General features: G+C 43.7%; 2 protein-coding genes and 1 pseudogene across 2 annotated transcripts; 2 read left to right on the forward strand and 1 right to left on the reverse strand.

The window, feature by feature from the left end:
• The first annotated feature begins 394 nt into the window (after positions 1-394).
• LOC107281686 (uncharacterized) lies at positions 395-3,067 on the forward strand. Its single transcript, XM_066312678.1, is given in 4 exon segments — positions 395-853; positions 1,990-2,175; positions 2,267-2,500; positions 2,503-3,067. Coding segments are annotated over 4 exon segments (1,359 nt in total). The 3' UTR covers positions 2,983-3,067.
• A 9,450-nt stretch (positions 3,068-12,517) lies between these two features.
• LOC107278742 (uncharacterized) lies at positions 12,518-17,178 on the forward strand. The gene is made up of 4 exons (XM_015790046.3): positions 12,518-12,880; positions 15,303-15,484; positions 16,012-16,122; positions 16,376-17,178. The coding sequence occupies exons 1-4, from the start codon at positions 12,545-12,547 to the stop codon at positions 16,839-16,841; spliced, it is 1,095 nt and encodes a 364-aa protein (XP_015645532.1). The 5' UTR covers positions 12,518-12,544; the 3' UTR covers positions 16,842-17,178.
• On the reverse strand, positions 13,276-16,492 carry LOC9272611 (protein ALP1-like; annotated as a pseudogene).
• Positions 17,179-17,479: the final 301 nt, after the last annotated feature.

Consider the following 17,479-nt stretch of genomic DNA (forward strand, 5'->3'; position numbering starts at 1 on the left):
ATTGTATGCCGAATTTAATTCGTACCTCTCAACCAGAAAACCGGATAGAACGACTCCCCGAACTATTGAACCGGTGCAATTTGACTCCCTCAGCGGTATTGGAGGGCGGTTTTGCTGACGTGGCGCTAACGTGGCGGTGTTGACCCGGTCTTCGTCCCACATGGCGCTTAAGTGGCATTAGAATTAAAAAAAATTATGGGACCCATCTGTCATTCACACAAAAAATATATTGTAGGACCCACTGACATATGGGGCCCAAATGTCATCCTCTCTCTCCAATCCTTCTTCCTCCTCCCTTCCTCTCTCTCTCTCCCCTTTCTCTCCCCCTTCCCCATCTGCGGCCGAGGACGCTGGAGACGAGAGCGGCGGCGGCGGGCGAGCGAGGGCGTAGACGATGAGGAAGGCGAAGAGGAGGTTGGCGGCTACGCCCGCGGAGACGACGAGGAGGCGGTCGGGGACGGGGCAGTTGCAGAGGAGGTCCGGGTCGTCGGGCGCGAAGCCGGAGTCTGGGTCGTCATCGGGGAGGTGGCGGCAAGGAAGTGGCCCGACTCGTGACGAGGACGATGGTGGCGAGGACGGAGGCGGCGGTGGCAACGGACTGGACGCTGGCGAGGAGGTCGGACGGGGCGGCGGAGATGGAGATGGGCCTGGAGGAGGAGGAGGAGGGGTGGAAGGGGAGGTGTTGCCCGCGTCGCTCGCCGCCGTCTCCGCTTCCCCAACATGTCGTCCCCACCGCTGCAGAGGCCGACAGATACGGCCGCGCCCCTCGCCCGCACCGGCCACCGCCACCTCCCCCCAGCCGCTCCCTCGTGCCTTCCTCGTTGCCGCGGCCTCCTCGCCCCACCGCGACCCCGTATCCCCGACATGTCGTCCCCACCGCTGATGCGGCCGGCAGCTACGACCGCGCCCCCCCTTCCCCCCCTCCCGGCGCGCGACATCCCCGCCCGCGCCGGTCGCTGCCGCCTCCCCCCAGTCGCTCCCTCGTGCCTTCCTCGCCGCCGCGGCCTCCTCGCCCCACCGCGTCCCCATGTCCCCGACGCCGGCACCGCCGCCCCCTGTCCTTCACCGGCACTACCATCCGATGGGGAAGAGAAAAAAGGAGAGAAAAGATAGAGAAGGTAGAGAGAGAGGGAGGAGGAAGAAGGGTTGGAGAGAAAGGATGACATGTGGGCCCCCCACATGTCAATGGGTCCCACGATATGAATGACAGATGGGTCCCACAATTTTTTTTTAATTCTAATGCCACTTAAGCGCCACGTGGGACGAAAACCGGGTCAACACCGTCATGTCAGCGCCACGTCAGCAAAACCGTCCTCCAATACCGCTGAGGGAGTCAAATTGTACCGGTTTCAATAGTTCGGGGAGTCGTTCTATCCGGTTTTCTGGTTGAGGGGTACGAATTAGATTCGGTGTACAATTAAGGGAGTCAAACTGGACTTTTTCCATACGTGATATGTTTTCCAACTTTCTCCATTTCTTCTTTTCAGCCCAGCACGCGCAACAATGGGCCTCAGTTCTATTATAGATATTTTCAGGGCCAAATTCACATGGGCCAGGACGAAATTGCGGCCGACCCGCGCGGGGCCCATAGTTGTTAGGCTGGAACAGGAATTCGGCCTATCGAGGCTACGCGCTACATCTTCGGAATAAATCCACGTTGACTCCTTAAATGTGACCCGAACCTAATCCATGATCTTAAACCGCAAAACCGGATATCTCCACCCCCAAACTATTGAAACAGGTGTAATTTGACTCCCTTTATGGTTTTAGAGAGTGGTTTCGCTGACGTGGCGGATTGACCTACACTGTGGAGTTGACGTGCCGCTTAGTTGGCATTTGAATTAAAAACGTATATGTGGGATGGGACTCGTTTGTCATTCACACAAAAAAAAAAAATATGGGGCCCACTAACATATGAGCCCCACCTGTCATCCTCTCTCTTCTTCCTCCCCTCTTCTTCCCTTCTCTCTTTCTCTCCCCTTCGGCTAGCCGCCACCGCACGGGCTGTTGGGGGAGATGCAGATGTAGATAGAGAGGTTGGTGTGGGAGAATAGGGAGCTGGAGGAGAAACTGAGCATGGCGCTCAAGGAGAGCAAGGCCATGGAGGAGATTCTTGACGAGATGGAGGAGAAGCACGACGACGCCTTTGCCAGGATCACTCTCCTCGAGACCCAGGTAAGTAAAGTAGTGTCAACTGTCAAGCATTGAGATGTTCATCAATGGTGGGGAACTGATGAGCTACTTGTTGCGTGGTGCGGCGCCATAGCTGAAGCCTCTCAAGCTGGAGAACATGCGGCTCAACGAGTAAAGGGGCAAGTCCATGTGGGACAAGAAGCCGCCGTCGACGGCACACGGCGGCGAGAGCTTACCGGCGTCCACGCGCCCGTCGAACACGAGGAAGAGGAAGGACCGGGAAGACGAAGCAGAGGAAGTTGCCGCCGCCGCCGCCGCTCAGGAGGAGGAGGGGGCGGTGGCGTCGCGACGGAGGTGACCATGGAGGAGTAGGATTCCGAGACGTCCGTGCAGATGCGGCGGGGCAAGGCGGTGGCGCGGCGGCGGAGCCTGGTCAGCCTGGGCATGGCGGCGGTGGTGGGGGCGGTGGCGTGGGCGGCGGACGCGCCGTGCCTGCCGCTGCTGGTGGGGCTGTTCGCCACGATGGGCGTGTCCATGTGCAGTGTCACGCGCTTCTTCTTCCTCCGCGAGTCCGCCGCCGCGCTCCGGGGCGGCAGGCCGACCTTCTCCTCCTCCAACACCGTCCCGCTGCTCAGCCTCAACTGGTTCCTCCTCGGCATCCTCACCTCCCCCATGCTTCCCGGCGCTGCCCACGCCATTGTTTCCGCCGCTAATCTCAGCTCCCATCGCCGCCGCCGCTTCAGTTCCCACCGGCCGCCGAGCGGCGGCGGCCGGTCGAAGGGGAGAAAAGGGGAGAGAAAGAGGGTAGGAAGGAAGATGGGAGGAAGAAGAAAAAGAGAGAGAGGATGATAGGTGGGCCCACATGTCAGTGGGGCTCACATGTCAGTGGGCCCCACAACTTTTTATGCGTGTGAATGATAAATAGGTTCACATATACGTTTTTAATTCAATTGCTAACTAAATGCCATGTCAACCCATAGAGTAGGTCAACCCTGCCACGTCAGCATCACCACGTCAGCGAAATCGTCCTCCAAAACCAACAAGTTAGTCAAATATATTGTACCGGTTTCAATAGTTTTACGGTTTAGGATCATGGAATAAATTCGGGCCACTTTTAAGGGAGTCAAAGTGAATTTATTCCTACATCTTCCGAAGTGGGCTGCTAGCCCGTTAGTGGCCTGCAACAGAAGGCGTTTCGTGCGGACTCCAGCACAGCCCATGCTAGAAAAATTGGAGAAAAATATACAGCATATCATATTATTTAGGGATTTAGGCGTGTATTAAGAGTCATTTTCCCGACATATACTTATGCATACACAATATTTACCTGCTCATCTAATCATTGATTTTTAGCTAATAACACTAATTAGTTATTTTCATTGTTTATTTCAATTTTAAGGGTGTATTGATATAATGATATGTTATAATCATTTTTCACACATCTACTTAAGCATGCAAAATATTTAGCTGCCCATCTACTTATTGATTTTTAAAGCTAAATAAAATTAATGAACAAGTAAATTGCATAGTCAGTACACCTTTACGAGGTACGTACATTTACCTGTCAGTTGTTTGTTTTGGTGCATAAACGTGTTTGATTTGTATAAACCAAAGCCCATGTCATAACTAATTGCACTAAGTTGTGTATAACTTCTATAGAATATGAAACTAAAATGAAATCAATATGGAGTAATGGAAAAACAAAATAAATGCAATGTGTATATAAAAAGGTTAAAGTAAACTTCACTTTCGACAACATTTTATTACCGGTGTTTAGCTTTGAACCACCATTTAACCAATGTTTTCACTTTGGACTGGGTTAGTATACCTTTGTGACACTTTGGATCATCCTCAACTCTATTATTTGTGTACATCCAATTTGTCATATGTTGAAGAAACAGTCTACAACATAGGGAGTTTATTGATGAATAGGAGCCAGCGTACAGGACTGTCGTTCATATGCTTGAGAAGACAGTCGGGGTGGTTCAAAGTACCACAAAAGTATATATCGGATATCGGTACTCCTACAACAGGGCAGAAAGGACCCCCCCTCCTCCCCCCATTGGAGATTTAGCCAGGGGCCGAACAGAGTTCGAGTTTGTTTACCGCGAAAATGTAAAAATGAACACAAGCGAGTATATAGCTTCAGGCCGCTCGGAAGCGTAACACCCTACTCCCGTGTTTGAGACTATGTGGATGCAAAAGTGTACAATACAAGCTTGTGAAGTGAACTAGGGTTTCTGTTCTACCTAGGGTTTCCTTTTTTCCCCTGAAAATCTCTTTTTCTAGTGGCATGACCCCTCCTTTTATAACCCAAGGGATCTACAGCGTCGTTATGTAGAGCACCCAAAAAATATATAGTCTAATGTTTAATGCGACCATCACATTATTTTGGGTGAGTGGGATCCAAACATGCATAATAGTCACTCAAGCCTCAATGTGCCCTATGATCACAATTAAACACCATTCAATATAATCTATGTAGTGCTAAATAGTAAGCAAAAGAGATATTTCTACTTCCTCCGTCCCAAAATATACCTATTTTTAAGATTGGCACGGGTATTAAGAAAGCATGTGAGAATGATTGGAGGAAGTGTGTGATTGGTTGAAAATAGAAAGTAGGTGAAGAAGAATGGTTGTGATTGGTTGAGAGGAGGTAGGTGAAGAAATAGTTTCATTTTGGAACAAGGCACTATGCTAGAAATAGCTACATTTTTGGGACGGAGGTAGTAAAACTTAGCGTGCCGGTCAACTTCAGTCTGAGACATGCCCGTTAACCATTCGAAGGTGGCAACCAGATGTGTTACACATACTAGGAGACTTGACTTAATTTGCTAAGTTCTAGAATATCTATGTTGTTCAACAATCCACACTCATGTCTAGATATTCTATAAGCATAGAACATACCAAGGCACTTTCATCAAAACAAATGGCATCCATAAACAAGGAGTTATAAAAAATTGATAATTTAGAGTCTAAGTTTAAGAAACATACGGTCGACCGGCCTTATAATTAGTGGTTCACACGGAAGTTTATCTACCAAAGACCCATAAGCAAGCCAACTAGGGGTAGACCACTAATGAACCGTCCTGAAGAGATCAACGGAACGCGCTGCACTCAACTACCTGCAACACAACTAAAATATACCACAAAGAAACAAGTGTCAATACATTAACACGTTTAATGTACTGGCAAGGCAATACAATCCTAAATACATACAAGCTCTAAATACCAAGGAATGGCTATTTATGGTCTCATAATTGCATTAAGCTGAAATAATTTCACAAACATTTTGCAACAGAATTTTAAATAAGCATTTGCAAGACTTAGTATAGTTATCATGGTATAGCATCATATTAGTGACATATTACCATCATATTCATCATCATAATACAAGTAGCATGCTTGCTACCCTCCTCAGCAGCAAGTCAATCATACACAAGTATCATCATCAACATCATTTTAAATATCACTTTCAAAAGCATTTATAAAACACAAAATCTATGCCAATGACCCACACTATGTCGCGCATAAACATGAGCACGGCTAATCGATTAGTTTTTGTTGATGCGAGAAACAGAAGGCCTGGGAGATCTGCTTAACTCCAGTGCATGTCCAAAAAATCTTGCCTTTAGGTTCGTGAGCGTGCCAGTTGATTTGATCCTGCAATCAACGAGAAATAAAGACAAAGAAACCGCAGTTAAATCCATAAATGATAGCCAATCGGCCAGCCGCCGATGACGTATCACTTATCTTTGAGCCGATGTCATATTTAAGTCGATCGGCAATCATGAACAAGTAAGGAAGAACTAAATCTATTCGATCGGCTGTAGATATTAACAGTATATAATCCTTATGTCGATATATACTTAAATCAAGTGATTGGGATAGATCGGTCGCCATGCCGAGATAGTATAAATCACTTAGATCAAAATATATATTAACAATAAGATTATAGATGCTTATAACATAGCCGATCAGATAGACCTAGCATGTATCGGCTAATACTCTGATACTACTCTATATCAAGATATTAAAGCAAGTAAAATATATCAAACAGAAGCCTAACATACTTTGTTGTATTAAGATCTTAACATAAAGGGCAGATCTAGCATATCAATTAAGCACATAAAATATAAAGCTAAATCAGGTAAGATCGGCTGAAATCCCGACACTACCCTAATCGGCAACCAAAAGCAGGCTAGAGATCATTGTTCTAATCACGACTTATAAGGTCAAACTCAACTGATGCAACTATAAGTATGAAGAGAAGAACAATATCTAGACAATCAAGCCATTGGATGTTTCATAGGATGGTAGATACCCTATATAATCTAAGCCAACATTGCTATTTAACCTAATCGACTGCCTTCTAATGGTAGATGTTAGCCGATTGAAGGTTAGATAACAATATTGTCAGAGATTATATAGAATATATGATAACTCGACGAATTACATAAACAAGATTAGAGTATCATAAAGATGGAAGCACTAATCCCGAGAACGCAAGCCGCCATAACAAGTTTTACCTCTAGTTGAAGATCGAAACTGATGCAGCTCAACCTAAAAGCAAGAACTCGTCGAAAGTAAACAAAAGTAAATGGGTGGCGATGCGCCGAGATTGTTATTGAACGTGTGTTATATTGATTACATGGGGCTCGGGGTCTATTTATACCCGAGATTACAAAATATGTCCATGTCGGACACGACTCTTATCTATAACAAACTCTAAGATACCATAAGTCTTTACGGCAGACTTTTTCCCGAACATATCTCTAAGGAAATTACATAAAATATCCTAATTAATAGATACAATTGCCTTTTCAGAACTCAATCTATGCATGGCAATCCATGTGAATTTAGCACTTTAACCTAACCCGATGTCATATATCGAGTCATATTGTCAGAATCGGCTTAATCGGCTAACCTTGTCCGACTCGAACTCTGCCGATTCTGATCTTAGCTGATTCGGACTTTAACTGATTCTTGCTCTGTTTCCAGAACGATCTCCGTCTTGGATTCCGCTTCGGTTTTATCTTCATCTCCGATACTTGAATTACCAAATTTGGTTGTTAACAGTTTTACACTTTACAAAGTTTGTACAACGTTAACTACATAATGTGAGTACTCTAATTTGTCCGGTACCCATTGGTACCACAACACTCTACGTGTTGAATGCGGTCTAGAAGTTACAACGTAACCTTTACATTACTCAAAGCCTAGCTTTGCACTGGAACGACAAGTGTGAATGACCTAGAGCTATTAGGTGGCTGGCCCACGCCTTAAACCTAACGATATGACGTCAAACACATATGTTTCCCCATGAGGGACTATACCATTATATTGGATAAACATAGTTGCCTGGATTACCCTTAGCGGGCAAATAGTTAGCTCCTCTTAATCACCACTAAAACTAATTCATACTACTCCGGCCTACCAAAATATAAGGTTAGACCCTAAATAACTTAATCAACTAAGTCTATCCCATAACTAGCACATGTGGATGTACGGTAAACAATAGTGGGTGACACAAAGTTCGGTTCTTAATCGACTCAGGCGAACACTCCTGCTATCAGTGCACAACTAACACCATTTCTGCATCACTTATCGTCCAAGTCTAAATTCACTATTTGTTCTTAAGGCAATTATTGCGACGAGCAAAACTGAGTTTAAAAATAATTGCAAAGCTCGCAACATGATTTACTTGAAGTATCATTATTCCACATATAGTAGAATACATGAATCAATGTTTAAGGTCGTTTTTACGAGTAGTACAGTACTGTCGGTAGAGACCATGTGAAAGCACTCAAATTACTAATTGTACTGCTGCAGTAAAGCATAAACACTGTTATGGAGTTTGGGCTTGCGCAAATTACAATTACAGTACACTCTTCTGAGAAAACAGAAATTGATTCTACCTGAACAAGGCACATCAGGTTTGTCCAGGGCATACTACCTTAGGGCCCTTTCAATCAAAGAAATTATGAAGGAATTTCATAGGATTTCATAGGATTGAAATCCTATAGAAAATTTTCCTATACGGCCCTTTGATTCAAAGGATTAAAGTTTTCCAAATCCTACAAAATTCTGATGGAATGACTTTTTGCGTATAGGTTTTGGAGGAAACTTAGTAAGAGGTCCAACCTCTTGGTAAAAATCCTTTGAGTCTATCTCTCTTATCCGATTCCTGTGTTTCCCTATGGTCCAATCAAACGATCATTTCTATGTTTTTTCTGTATTTTGTAATCCTCTGTTTTACCCTTACATTCCTATCAGAATATTATGTTTTTCCTATTTCTCCTTTTTTTTCATTCCTATGGTTAAAAAGAGCCCTTAGCTTGTTCGCTTGCTGAAGCTTTGACCCGGAGATATCGATTTCTTAACTGTATGCACATTTTTTTTAAAGAATAGAGAATCAAATATTGAAGGAATTCCTGAAAGGAGATTGGATGTATGACATTGGCTCAAAGAGTCGATGTCAGAATGATAGATCGAGACAATTAATATTAAATTCAAGCAAGGAAACTTTTACCCAAATAGTATCAATTAAGTGGTCAGCCAAAGGAGAAATGTACTAGCTAGCAAAAATAAAAGAACAAAATCTAATTAATTAGTTAAATCCGAAGTGCACGTCAGATTCAGACAAGAAATCTCTTGCGCTTTTTGGCATATCTTTCTTGGCGTCTGATATTAAGTTTTGTGCATCTGGTTTGCACCGTGAACACGTCGGCGCTCAGTTGAAATTTGCAACATGCATGCATATCCAACTGTTTGCTAGCTAGAACAGGAGATGCCACATAAGAGCACGATGTGATGCCACGTAGGTAATAACTGGTCACCATCTTGACTGACTTGAAACAATTTTGGCAGAAAAGGGTGCATCGAGAAAATCTTTGAAAATAATAAAGTGCACGATATTTGACAGTCCTAGTACTTCGTAATAAGGCCCCGTTAGATAATGATGAAGAAAAAGACTAGGGCTATGTTTAGTTCATGCTGAAATTTGGAAATTTGGTTGAAATTGGTACGATGTGATAGAAAAGTTATGTGTGTATAAAAGATTTGATGTAATGGAAAATTGAAAGTTTGGAAAAAAAAACTTTGGAACTAAACAGGGCCTAGGTACGAATACCTAAAACAACAAAGCCAAACCAATGATTAATTAAGTTTTTTTTACGAAATACACCATTTAACAGTTTAAAAAACATACTGGTAAAATTTATATCCTAATAAAAACGAACGGGGCCTAAGACCACAAATCACATTTGTGCACAGTTGATTAGCATCACAAATCAGTTCCATGAGAAGGAGAGAACATATAAATACTATTGTACCTCCACCCTAAAATTTTAGTTGTAATTTTTAGCTATGAATACGGACAAGTGAACTAAAAATTGTTATATTTTATAATTTTGAGACGGGTATAGCACCAGTTATAAACATTTGGCATTTAGACTAAATTTGGTTCTAATTTTGAAACATTTGAAGTTTAAATGTTTGACCGAATCGCGTATAAGTAAATGTGAAACTTACAGCCAAATATCATCTCGAGTTCCTACAATTATGACACGACGAGAGTACAGTAATATTAGTAAATGTTGGCTAAAATTATCCTGTTCATGATCGATAATATTGAACTACCGAAAATCTGACCATTTACCCTTATAAAAACATATTATTGTAAGATTAGACCCGTTAAATGTTTTAAAAAATAAGCCCTGATTTTAGCACCATCCATTCTAGCGCAGAGGTCTAACACGTTATAGCAATCCACACCGCCGCTATCCACAACACCACTTACCCCACCGCGATGGCAAATGAGATTTGAGGTGACACACTGAGTTAACGAGAAGGTTAGCACCATTGCCCTTAGCCCTGACCTCTAATGCCTTAAAGTAGTGGATCCACTACTTAAAGAGTCAGTGGGTGAGAGCATCTATAATGTGCCATAAAATGGATCATAAGGCCACACATGCACACCAACACCAGATATGGTGAGAGTGGTTATAGGGTATGGTGGGCCTAATCTTAAATTAGGAATTTTACATCTAGATGTGTAACCCATCTTCATATATATTCTTGTCTTAAGCATTGTGGCAATGATACCTTATTTTTACATAGGATATGGTGGGATCATACATTTTTCCAGTCCAAAACATTACTGCCATGAAGCAAGACTACATTACTGGAGAACTGATCATTACTCGGATGCCAAAAGATCATATTTGTCTTGGTTCGAATAGAAAGGTTCAACAGCTGTCAGGCCCCCAACGATCTACCACCCGAGACTAAAGATCAATTTTTAAAGCCCGATTGGTGATATCAACCGAGACTAAAAGATGATCTTTAGCCCCAGGAAAAAAATTGATTTTTAAGTCCGGGTTGATGCTAGATGGAGTATCTTTAGTCCCGGGATAAAAAAAAAATCGATCTTTAGTGTGTAGCAGGTGGAATGGTAACGTGCGTGAGGGCTGAGGTGAGAGATCTTGAGTTTAAATCTCACATCCCACACATTTTTTTAACTTGGTATGCATATTTAGTCCCTGTTAGACATCTTTAGTCTCGGATCATGTGTCCCGGTTGCACAACCGGGACTAAAGTTCCTTTCTCCATCAGTGCAGCAACTACACAAAGATTGCTCGACAGATAGTAAGGATCTGTTTAGCACAGCTCCAGCTCCACCTCTCCTAGGTCCAGCCAAACAGTTTCAGCTCCACTTGAAATGGTAGTGGAGCTGGGTGAAGCGTTCTCACAAAATGAACTAGAGAGTTGTAGCTGGGTTTAGGCAGCTCCACAACTCCACTCCAGACTTAGGGCCCGTTTGGTAGAGCTGCAGCTCCTAAATTTAACTCCAGGAGTTAGGTCTGGAGTAGAGTTGTGGAGCTGCCCAAACCCAGCTTCACCTCGCTAATTCATTTGTGAGAGAGCTCCACCCACTCCACTCCCATTTTAGGTGGAGCTGAAACTGTTTGGCTACGCTCTAGCTCCAGGAGAGGTGGAGCTGGAGCTGTGTCAAATAGACCCTTAACTCCTGAAGCTAAATTTAGGAGTTAGAACTTTACCAAATGGGTCCTAATTAAGATCGAGTGGTTATGTACTTGACTTGCTATTCGACATTATTTATAAAATATATGCTATACAATACTTCCTCTGTCTCATAATATAAGGCACTTTAGGTGGATTTAGTATATCCTAGTAGAATAAATCTAGATAAACAATTCATTTATATTAGAACGTATATTATTGGACGAAGAGAATAACATACCAGGCTTCGGAGTGTCAGAACTTAGACGCGCGCTTATCCTCTTGCGTTTTTTGACCGTAGAAAACATTTGACGCGTGTGCTCATGAAAATTGATACAAATGGTCTGCCGTTGTACACGTCGACTCAGCTGAAATTTGATAAACACGTAAGAATTAAATTACTAGTAAAAAATTGCCACGTAGCTTTCAGCTGGTGCATAAGATGGTCCGCGCGGCGGATCCACCTTCCGGGCAAGGTCAGGCGGCCGCCGCCTGGCTTCACCGTTCCTGTCACCTCTATGATCAATAGCTATCGACATCCATAAAAATTAATCGATCATTCAAAAATAATACTCCCTCCTGTTTTTTATATGACACTGGTTAGTTTAAACATTAACTAGTCAGCGTCCTACAAATTAAAAAATAGAGGTAGCATTAGTCCTCTGAGCTTGATGGTGATACCAGCTTCATCACAGAAGACCGTAATTCTAACATTAATAACATTCAAAGCAAATAAACAAACCATATAAGAATTAGACAATACATTAATGGCACACATTTTTTTACACATAGATTTATAGGTATGACTGACTAAAGAACAGGTCCCATGTACTCAACAGCTAAGGATTTTTAGCCGCTAATAGACCAATGAGTACAAAAATTAGATAATATGTGACTAGTAATAGAGTAAAATCTGTCGGGTATCAGTTCATATCGCCCATTACCATCTCTATATGTTACGGTATATCTTCACTGATTTAAAAGGGTATCACTCGGATTAGTACTATATATGTTTTAAATTTTTTTCTCTAATTAATTAGTTCAAGATTAATTAAGTTTATATAAAAATTTAACCACACGCTTATAACACCAAATTAGTTTTAAAGGATCTTGTTTTGTATTGAATACGTCTACTATTTTTTTTTATAAACTTGATTAAATTAAATTTAAGAAGTTAGCTAGGAAAAGTCAATGTATAATAGGGAGTAATTAACAAAGACAAAAGTGAGTCTGACAGTATCGAAAAGGAATAAAGTGCAAGATACATTGATTATCCTAATAGTTACCCTCTGTACTAGCGCACACTCGCCACCATCGATCGACCAGCATCAAAAACCATTGGCACGAGAAGGAGAGAAACACTTGACTTTATTCCCCTCATTTTGACATGGCTAGCGGCGCCGGAGGCGGCACGGCGGCGACGGAGAGGCTCATCCGCAGCGCGCAGAAGTCGACCAACCAGCTCAAGGCGATGCTAGCGGGAGGCGGCGGCGGCGGAGGGAGGAGCTCCGGCGCCGTGGAGGTGATCCTGGCGGACATCTCCGACTCGCTGTCTCAGGCGCTCGCGTCTCTCATGCTCCGCGCGGCGTGCGACGACCAGTCGCTCCCGGCGGCGGCGGCCGCCGCCGCCGCCGGAGGCGAGCTTGTTGCCGTCCTATGGGCAGTGTGTGGTGGCGAACAGCGGCGGCCGGTCAGTCTCGAAGAGGAAAGCTCAACGGAGAAGGTATAAATTAATTATATATCTTGTGGTCTTCATTAAGTTTGATTGCTGTGTCTGCAAATTCTGTTTATGTCTCTTCCGATTTGACATTTCAGATGTCGAGGGAGGATACTGAAAAGGTCTTTTTTTTTTCCTCTAGATTTTCTCCGGAAAAGGAAATGGTTGTGTATTTGGATTTGGAGAGGGTTAGAGCATCTCTAGCAGTAGCCCCTACTTTCGAGTCCCTAAAAGTTAAATGGGGGCTGCCCTCAATGTTCTAGACCCTAAATATGTCTTTATGTCTAGTAGTAGCCTCCATATCTTAGCCCCTATTTTTTTTCTCTTTTATTTTATTATAGAATTTATATTTATATCTAGTTTAACACATAGTAATTTAAACATAAATAATTCTAGCGCATGGAGTTCAACCATATTCAAATTTGCAATTTCAAACACCACGATTCAAAATTGAATTCAAAATTTTCAAACATGGAAATGATATATCCTAGAAGTAAATAATGAACATAACCCACACATGATAGAAAATGCAATGAAACAAACTACCGAGCACCATGAAGCGCCCACAAATGTTCCACAAGATCATCTCGAAGTTGCTTATGTACCCGTCGGTCTTCAATTTCTTTATGTATCTTTAGAAATTTTTCTAACACAGGTTTATTACGTCGTTGGTATTCCTCCTTCCTCAACACCTCACTGTCCTCCTGATCATAGTCAAAATCTACATCTTCATCTCGCTCATTGTCAATGATCATGTTGTGCATGATTACACAAGCTGTCATTATGTACCATAGGGTCTCTGTATCTCAAAATCTAGCAGGACCCCTCACCATTGCAAAGCGGGCTTGTAGAACACCAAATGCTCTTTCAACATCCTTTCTCACTCCTTCTTGAACTTTTGCATAATGTATTCTCTTGTTACCTTGTGGATTAGAAATGGTCTTCACAAAAGTGGCCCAAGAAGGGTATATGCCAACAGCAAGATAGTAACCCATGGTGTATTTATTTCCATTCACCATAAACTCCAACTCTGGAGCTGTCCCTAATGTAAGCCTTTGAAAGAGTGGTGATCTCTGTAGTACAATGATATCATTAAGAGAACCTGGTAGTCCAAAGAAGGAATGCCAAATCCACAAATCTTTAGATGCAACAGCTTCAAGAATCATGGTTGGCCCATCCACATGCCCTGAGTATTGTCCTTTCCAGCCTGTTGGTCAATTCTTCCACCTCCAATGCATACAGTCAATACAACCTAGCATCCCTGGGAACCCCCTTGGAGTGTTTATAGCCATCAACCTTGTAGTGTCCTCAGCAGTTGGTGCTCTCAAGTATTGATCAGCAAACACATCCACCACAGCCTTGACAAAGTGCTTGAAAGCTTCTATCATGGTGCTCTCTGAAATCCTCACGACTTCATCAAGACTATCGGCTGGAATATCATATGCAAGCATGCGAATTGCACCATACACCTTCTGCAATGCAGTGGCACCGAGAAGACCCACTGCATTTGGTCTCTGCCTGAAGTAGTCATCATGAGCCTCCACACTAGCCACGATGCGCAAGAAGAGCTCCCTTGACATTCTGAACCTCCTCCTAAATAATTTTGCACTATATACAGGAGGATCTGCAAAATAATCAGCCACTATGCGTAAATTGCCAGCAAACCTGTCCCTATTAATTATCTCACGACCTGGGACTGAACCACGATGCTTTCTTTTGGTCCTCTTATGCTCTATGTCTGTAAGAAGAGCAGCTGCAATGTAGTAGTCATCATCGTCAGACAACTCCTCCTGATCCCACCAATCGGTAATGAGATCATCGTCGTCGTAGAAGTCCATGTAAAAAACACTGCCATCACAAGATCATAAAATTAATAAGAAAATTTAGAGCATATGCACACATCCAACTACACATACACGGTACAGAGTATACCCCATATACAGTATGCAACATTCAATCTATGAAAAGCAGTGGAATCGTACTAGTACAGTACCACTTACTCCTGTATATATATATATGGTTCTAATCGATCCATTGCAACAATTGTACAGTGCTACTAAGTATAAATACAGTGATATATTCACCGTGTTTAGATCCAGTTTTTCTTCAAACTTCCAACTTTTCTATCACATCAAAACTTTCTTACACATATAAACTTCTAACTTTTTCATCACATCGTTTCAATTTCAACTAAACTTCTAATTTTAGTGTGAACTAAACACAACCATTACTAGCTGAGAATTTAGATTTTTCTTGCCGACAAAGTCCACTACAATTCTCCAAAAAAAATATTAAAAACAAGTCAGTCTCCACCAGAACCATCTACCACCACATGTCCACAGGTGTCAAGAACAGAGTTATTCAGAAAATTGATTAGTACTCTACCACTGAACCCCCGCACCACATGACCTACTTAGAGTTTCTCCAGAAAAATCAATGGGGGCAGGAGGCCAGCGTGGGGGCAGACGGCGTGCAGGTGGACGACGTGTGTGCGGGCAGCCTCGGAGGGCACGCGACGGCCGGCGTGTGGCCAGGCAGATGGCGGGAGATCGGCGGCCGGGCATGCGCATGGACTGCCGCCGAAGGCCTTGAGAACGGTGGGCAAGAAAGGTATGGAAAAGTCTTACCTTTCTAGGGCAGTCTTGATGGAGGTGCTGGGAATTCGTCAGTACTCGCCGGAGAAGATCTGTCATCGCAGCCGTGCGGGAATAACAAGAAAATGCGCGAAGCAAAATTATATCCGCGCCAAAAAAAATGACGATGGGGGCGTGCTCCGGAGTCCCCCAGGACTGGGGCCTTGGGGGGAGGATTTGAGGGCCTCCTCACTTTGGGGGCTGTAGTAGGGTCCCTGCTGGATCTAGTTTTTTTATCTTAACACTCAAAAATTGAATAGGGGCTGGATTTGAGGTCCCTGCTGGAGATGCTCTTAGGATTCTGTTGCCCCCAAAATCTAAATTGTTCAAGATTCAATTAACATATTAGAAATGAACCAGAAAAAAGCCCCGATAATCATCGCCTGGCAGTGCTGTCAGTTGTCACGAATCATTAATTTGTTGTATTCAGCAGTGATGTCATGAAAAATTGTCACAATTACAAATAAATGAATACTGAATTTGAGCTTGTGATTTTGAATGCAGCAGGGCAGATGGTTCATCCCGAAGAATTATACTAGAGCTTGGAGATCGTGACGATTCCTATCCCTGGAGGAAGTACGGGCAGAAGGACATTCTTGGCGCCAGGTTTGCAAGGTATAACACGACAAGTCTAGATTGACGGTTTCAGTAAACCTTTGAAGAACGTTTGGTTTGGGTTGTGAACTTGTGATGACTTGTGAGAAACCTTGCAATCTCCGGCTGCAATTTTTTTCATAAAACGCAACGCAACTTTTTTCGTTGAGGATCAATAGGAATCTGTGTTTTTTTTTGGGTCAAAAGCAACAAAATAAAGAATAATCATAATAAATTGAGCTTGAAAGTGATCTGAAGCTGTCTGTGCTTACAGGAGCTACTACAGATGCGCCCAGATGTTGGGCTGCACGGCGAGGAAGCAGGTGCAGCAATCCGACGACGACCCGTCCCGGCTGGAGATCACCTACATCGGCCTGCACACCTGCGGCGGCGACCGGCCGTCGTCGCCGGCTCCCACCAACCCCGCCGACGGCCCGCGTTGCGACGCAGCAACCAGTAGTCACCGTCTTCTGCCGTCAGCTCTGCAGCAGAAGCTGGAGGAACATGTCCCGGCGGCGTCGGACGACATGATGATGGCCTGCACGCCGTCGTGGCTGTTCATACCCTCGCCGGCGTGCTCGCAGTCGGAGCTTCTGTCGGAGGGGGAGGTTCCGGAGCTGCGGGTGGTGCGGCAGGAGCCGTATGATCCGGTGGAGCTGGTGGAGGAGCACAAGAAGCCGAGCGACGCCGACGAGGACTCCCTCGCCCTCCACAACTCCGTCGTGCCGGATTTTATGTAGCAAATCGCAGGAGAAAGTTCTTTTGGTCGGATCGCGATACTATGAGGTAAAGTCAGAGAGACCCACACGGGGGTCTAATCTTTGTGGGTCCCACATGTCAGTAAGTGACAATGTCCCTCTGACTTTACGTCATAGGAGACTCATCCCTTTTGGTCCGCTGCCGAGTGACTAGTCAGCGTGTGTTTCATCGTATAGTCAGCTCTGAGTAATGTGTCCAACTGGACAAAACCTACTGAAAATCTGTTGAGGTGCATTGTAAAATGCCTAAGATAGCATGTATATATCCTTCAAATGGAGTGAGTACACATATAGTGCCCCTTTTTCACACTATAGTCTATAGGCATCTTGTTGTCATTGAACACTTGATACACCATTGAAAAAATAATCAAAGATCAACCAAAGCACTTACGCTGGATCGAAGACTAGGTAATAGGTTCCACCGTAAGGAACATAAGCGATGTCAGCAAAACACACTCATGCTTACGATCAAAATGCACTCATGCGCGCTCACGCTGTCTGTGGATGCAAAACTGAAGAACTCTTAACTCTGTCCAACTGTTACAATAACTGAAGAACAGAGGAAACAGAGTATGAGCAGAGTTTGGCGCTGCATAAATTAACTAGCAGGTTGACTGATT

This window comes from Oryza sativa, chromosome 7, assembly GCF_034140825.1.
Source record: "Oryza sativa Japonica Group chromosome 7, ASM3414082v1".
Classification (NCBI taxonomy): domain Eukaryota; kingdom Viridiplantae; phylum Streptophyta; class Magnoliopsida; order Poales; family Poaceae; genus Oryza; species Oryza sativa.

Bases quoted from the DNA above. Each gene is read 5' to 3' on its own strand.
- LOC107278742 (XM_015790046.3), top strand. From the start codon at position 12,545: ATGGCTAGCGGCGCCGGAGGCGGCACGGCGGCGACGGAGAGGCTCATC. The intron at 15,485-16,011 runs GTATGGAAAAGT...TTTTGAATGCAG, and splicing joins GAGAACGGTGGGCAAGAAAG to CAGGGCAGATGGTTCATCCC. The intron at 16,123-16,375 runs GTATAACACGAC...CTGTGCTTACAG, and splicing joins CTTGGCGCCAGGTTTGCAAG to GAGCTACTACAGATGCGCCC.